This window comes from Rhodotorula toruloides, assembly GCF_000320785.1.
Source record: "Rhodotorula toruloides NP11 unplaced genomic scaffold Scaffold25, whole genome shotgun sequence".
Lineage (NCBI taxonomy): Eukaryota > Fungi > Basidiomycota > Microbotryomycetes > Sporidiobolales > Sporidiobolaceae > Rhodotorula > Rhodotorula toruloides.
In genome coordinates, this window is record NW_015622985.1 from 1 (window position 1) to 4,828 (window position 4,828).

At 60.6% G+C, this 4,828-nt stretch overlaps 3 protein-coding genes across 3 annotated transcripts in view; 1 reads left to right on the forward strand and 2 right to left on the reverse strand.

Moving 5' to 3' along the window:
* Positions 1 to 302: 302 nt before the first annotated feature.
* Positions 303 to 1,286, forward strand: RHTO_04006 (DUF1445 domain containing protein; the record flags this gene model as incomplete). The annotated part of the gene is made up of 4 exons (XM_016417674.1): positions 303 to 744; positions 804 to 836; positions 893 to 1,110; positions 1,167 to 1,286. The coding sequence occupies 4 exons, from the start codon at positions 303 to 305 to the stop codon at positions 1,284 to 1,286; spliced, it is 813 nt and encodes a 270-aa protein (XP_016270833.1).
* Positions 1,287 to 1,701: 415 nt separating this feature from the next.
* RHTO_04007 (MFS nicotinic acid transporter) lies at positions 1,702 to 3,981 on the reverse strand (the record flags this gene model as incomplete). The annotated part of the gene is made up of 8 exons (XM_016417675.1): positions 1,702 to 1,911; positions 1,971 to 2,047; positions 2,136 to 2,192; positions 2,259 to 3,036; positions 3,367 to 3,397; positions 3,560 to 3,646; positions 3,711 to 3,721; positions 3,784 to 3,981. The coding sequence occupies 8 exons, from the start codon at positions 3,979 to 3,981 to the stop codon at positions 1,702 to 1,704; spliced, it is 1,449 nt and encodes a 482-aa protein (XP_016270834.1).
* A 650-nt stretch (positions 3,982 to 4,631) lies between these two features.
* RHTO_04008 (C6 transcription factor) overlaps positions 4,632 to 4,828 on the reverse strand; it is a gene marked incomplete at both ends in the record, with an annotated part of 2,922 nt that continues 2,725 nt past the window's right edge. Inside the window, one exon of the mRNA XM_016417676.1 lies at positions 4,632 to 4,828. This exon is cut by the window's right edge and continues 97 nt beyond it. Coding sequence (XP_016270835.1) covers positions 4,632 to 4,828 — 197 coding nt within the window.

The window sequence follows — 4,828 nt, forward strand, 5'->3', positions numbered from 1 at the left end:
GCACGACAACTCCATCTTCATCAGTTCACCCGCTCCTCGACTTCCGTCCACCTGCTTACACCCCGCCGGCTGGACTGCCTGTGCCCGGGACGTGCTGCTTACTGTCGGCATAGCAGTACAACCCGGACAAACGCCACCCGGATGAGCTTGGCTCTCCCGCCCGACTGAATTCCGCTCAAGTCCACCTCCTCGAAGGTCGCGGGGTGCCCGCACACCCGCTCCTTGCCTCTCTATCGCTCCTGAACCTGCCCTGCACCATCCACGCTCTCTTACACCCGCATCCTGCAACGCCGTCCGACGCCATGACCGTTGCCGCAACTCCTCTCACACCCCACGACGTCCGCCTCGCATGCCGCAAAGGAACCTGGAAGGAGGCGTCGACAGCAGGCATCTGCGAGGGCTACGTCCAGGCGAACCTCATCATCCTTCCCGAACGATATGCAGCCGACTTCCGCGCCCTCTGCGCCCGCAATCCCGTTCCCTGCCCTCTCCTCGGCGAGACTAAGCCTGGCAACCCTACTATCCCTGCACACCTCGCCAAAGACTGCGACATCCGCACCGACGCTCCGCAGTACAACGTCTACCTGAACGGCAAACTCGTCGAGACGAAGCGGGATATCAAGAACGAATGGAAGGAGGACTCGGTTGGCTTCCTTGTCGGGTGCTCGTTCAGCTTTGAAGCGGCGCTGGTAGAGGGGGGATACACGCCGAGGCAGATCGAGATCAAGCGGAACGTCCCCATGTGTGCGTCCGCTTTTCGTACTTTCGCCTTACCGCTTGCTGACTTGCTCATTCTCGAGCAGACAAGACCAAGGTGCCGCTCTGCGCTGCTGGTGGTGCGTCGCGTCTCTCTCTCTCCTCTGAATCGATCAGGCTGACAGTCTGTTTAAAGCCCTCTCCGGCAACATGGTCGTCTCGATGCGCCCTTACCCTCCCTCCGCCATCGAAACCGTCCGCGACCTCACTCGACCATTCATCCGAGCGCATGGCGAGCCCGTCGCATGGGGACCGGAAGGCGCAGCGGCGCTCGGCGTCGACGATCCGACGGGTGCGAACCCGGACTTTGGCGAGGCGAGCGAGGTGAGGGAGGGCGAGGTGCCGGTGTACTGGGTGCGCACGCTTTCACAACCTCCGTGCTCAGCTCGACTGACCTCTCGCTTGACCAGGCTTGCGGTGTGACGCCTCAGAGCGTCGTCATGGCGAGCAAGATCGAGGGAGTTGTGCTGGGACACGCGCCGGGACACATGCTTGTGCTCGACATGCGTGACGAGGATGTGTGCAAGTAGTGGGAGTCGCTGCAATGACGCTAGCTGGACGCTTCACGGTCAAGCATTCTTCGCGGGCAGCTTCGTGACCATTCCCGAGCAGATGCGTCTGCGTCTATTTGAGGCTGCTGCGGATCTGCGAGAAGCGACGGAGCAAATTTGAACCCCCAGAAGCTCAGAAAGGGAACACGCATCTCGAAGGAATGGAAGCTCTCGACTGGAGGTTGCCGCCAGCGAAGGGGGAAGAGGAGTCGCTCGGCTGTATCCCGCTCGCTCGTCTTCAGGCGGCGTACATGCCGAGGAGCGCTTACTCTCAACCCGCTAAAGGCGATCCGAAGCGTGGCCGTCGTTGCGAACAGACGCGGCGTTGCAGTCGCCTCGAAGTATACAGCACAAACAATACGGTCCCCATTCGCAGTTCCTCGTCTCCGATACATCACCACACATACATGAACGACCAGTGCGCGTCGCCCGTGACGCCCTGGCGGTCCTGCTCCTCCTTCTCGGCCTCGGTGAGAGCGAGCTTCTTCGCGTTGCGGTGTCGGAGAAGCCAAGTCATGACGGTCATCATGGCGAGGCCGAACGCCATCGAGCCGAGCGAGACGGCGTGTCCGAGGCGGTAGTGCGGCTTGTCTTGCGAGCGGTACTAGGGACAGCGAGACGAGCGTGAGTTCTGACCTTCGCAAGTACTGGTCCGCGACTCACGATCTGACCGGCAATTACTCCGCCAATATTACCAATGAGCTGTTGAATACCAATGGCTGTCGAGCGCTTCCGGACGCCTGTGGGATTGAGAGCGGATCAAACTCGAGGACGAGGAGGTGTAGGAGGAGCAGAAGGGCGACGGAGAACCACACTCGTCGAACTTACCGGCGATGTTGCTGTTGAGCCAAGAGACGTTGATACCGACGGCGGTGTAGATGCCAGCTGCAAGGTGAGGGAAGAAGATGCGTCAGTTCGAGAGTCTCCTCAAGCGAGACGAGGTCAACTCACTTCCGCAGAGGAAGCAAGCGAAGAGCGAGACGGCGGTCGAATGCTGGACCGCAACGAGGAGGATGTAGCCGATGCATGTGACGAGGCCGAGGGGAAGGATGAGCCAGTATCGAACGTCCTTTTTGTCGCAGATGTGCGCGGCGGCGAGGTAGACGATGGCGGCCCAGGCGTAGATGGGTGCCGTGAGGAGTTGCGAATTGATCGTCGAGTAGCCGAGCGCCTTGACGATGACGACGATGAATGTCGAGAAGCCGTAGAGGCAGATGTCGAAGCCCAGCTGGGTGAGGCCGGAGAGGTAGACGATCGGTTCGGTGAACGCCTTGCGGACCTCCGCCCACGAAAATGCGTCTGCGCCGGTGTACTGGCGAGCCTGGAGGTCGCGGACGCGCATGAGGAGCTTCTGGCGAGGGGAGAGGTACCAGGCGGATGCGGGCGAGTCGGCGATGAAGAAGATTGAGGCGAAGCCGATGAGAATGGTGATAGCGCCCTCCCAGATGTACAGGTGTCTCCATCCTTCCAATCCGAGCCGGCCGTCGAGTTTGAGGAAGCCGGCGCCGATGAGGCCGCCGACGACTCCGGACGTTGCCGCCGAGACGAACATGAGCGACGTTCGCCATGCCAGCTCCATTCGTTGGTAATAGAAGGTCAAAATGAGGAACAAGCACGGTGTAAGTGCCGACTCGAGGAAGCCAAGGACGAGTCGAAGAGCGACGAGCGAGGCGTAGTTGTGGATGAACCCGTTCCCGAGGACGACCGCTCCCCAGACAGTCGTCACAGCCTGTCAAGGCATGGCGTCAGCGTCACTGTGGCTTGTGCAAGAGCGGAGAGAGGTGCCGAGTCTGCCATATCGGCAAAACGGCGGCACGACTGTCTCTTCGCCTACGACGGCTGCTTTGTCGTACCGGCAAGAGAACGGAAGGTCTGGCGCTCTTGAGGAGGGTCGTCCACATCGGTTCGCTGTAGAGTACAGTATCCAGGCGAAGTCGGCGGGCAAGACGACCGGGGAGACGGATGAGGAAGATGCCGAGGCGGATGAGGTCAAGGTTAGCTGGCAGATCATTGCTTCTGGACTAGCCACCTTCAATGAAAGTGTCACGGACAAGCTGACGTAGGTTGCATAGAAGATACTGGTAGTGACCCTGTGGAGGGAGTGCGAAGCGCGCGAAGCGCGTTAGAGTGAGTTTCGAGGTTCCGGGTCCTGCGATGGCCTCCGTTCCGCTGAAGCAAAAGGCGTGACGCCAGGAAAGCAAAGCGGAGGCTGCGGAGAGGGGCAGGGATGCGAGGTGAGCAGCGGAACGCACGAAAGGCCATTCTTGGGGGCGCCGATGTCGACGAACATCCCGCCGGTCGAGGCATTGCCGATGTTGGAGCGGTCGAGGAAGGAAATACTGTGAGTTGAGTACGAGAATCAGCGAAAGTCAGGAGCACTTGAAATGAGGGAAGGATTCGTACAGGTAGAGGATCTGCGGGAGGAGGGGATTTTCAGCTAGCCTCACGAGACTTGAGGCGGGAACAGCGGACGCACCATGACCATGGGTGCAAGGAAGGAGTCTAGGCGACGCAAGAGCGAGCGAGTCTCCTGAGGGGAGATCTGGTAGGCGAGAAGTTCCTCGTCCGACGAGTTCTCGTCGATGTCCTTGACGGCGTAGGCGAGGCCAGTCGCGTTGAACTGACCCTTCTCAGCATCATGCTCTTTGACGCCAGCTGAAGAAGTTGTCGACATCTTGCAGGAGGAGAGGAAGCGGCGAAGGGAGAGTATTGTCGAGGAAGGGCGTCGTGAGACGACTGTCGAGGCAGGTCAAGGGTACCCGCTGCTCGTCGGCGATAAGGTGCGTCGTTTGGAGGAGAAAGAGAGCACGCAGGAGAGCAGGCGGTGAGGGTTCCCCAAACTTGCGAGATAGCGACAGAACGGAGGCGGGCGAGTCGTGCGGGGCGTGGGCCTGCGCGGACAACGACGTGTGCTGCTCCAGACACGCCGAGGAAGTTCAACGGAACCAGCCAGCTCTAGCCGCAGTGTGATGAGCGGAACTCGACTCGTTGGCGGAGCGGAAAAGACACGGCGGCGGCCGGGATGCGATGAAAGCTGGGCCTCCACATCCGCGATTAGCCGCCGGTAATGCTTGCAGTTGTATTCGAAGTGTAAGGAGACTTTGTATTTAACGAGGCGAGACAGAGCGAGAGGCGGAGACCGGAGTAACGGCGATAGATAAGGCATTGCGCAAGTCTACTACGGCTGTCCTGCCCCTGTACCAAACGCAGACCATCCTGACGGTCCATGCGAGCCACCGAACGGAGGCTGGCCGAAGAAAGTCGAGTAATCGACCTCCATTCCGCCGCCATAGACCGCCTCTCCCGCTCCCCGTCCCTCCGTGCTCAGCAAGCCAGCAAAGACGTCGTCGGCGAGAGGTTGCTGCATCGGTGCTGCTGAAGAGGAAGAGGCTGGCGCGGCGAAGAACGGCCAGGAGCCGAAGCGGTCGAAGGGATTCGAGGAGGGTGAGGAGGCGAGCTGAGCTGGGAAGGGTGCGTGGACGGGCGGTGCGGTTGAGAAGGGCAGTTGTGGCGGGGGGGGG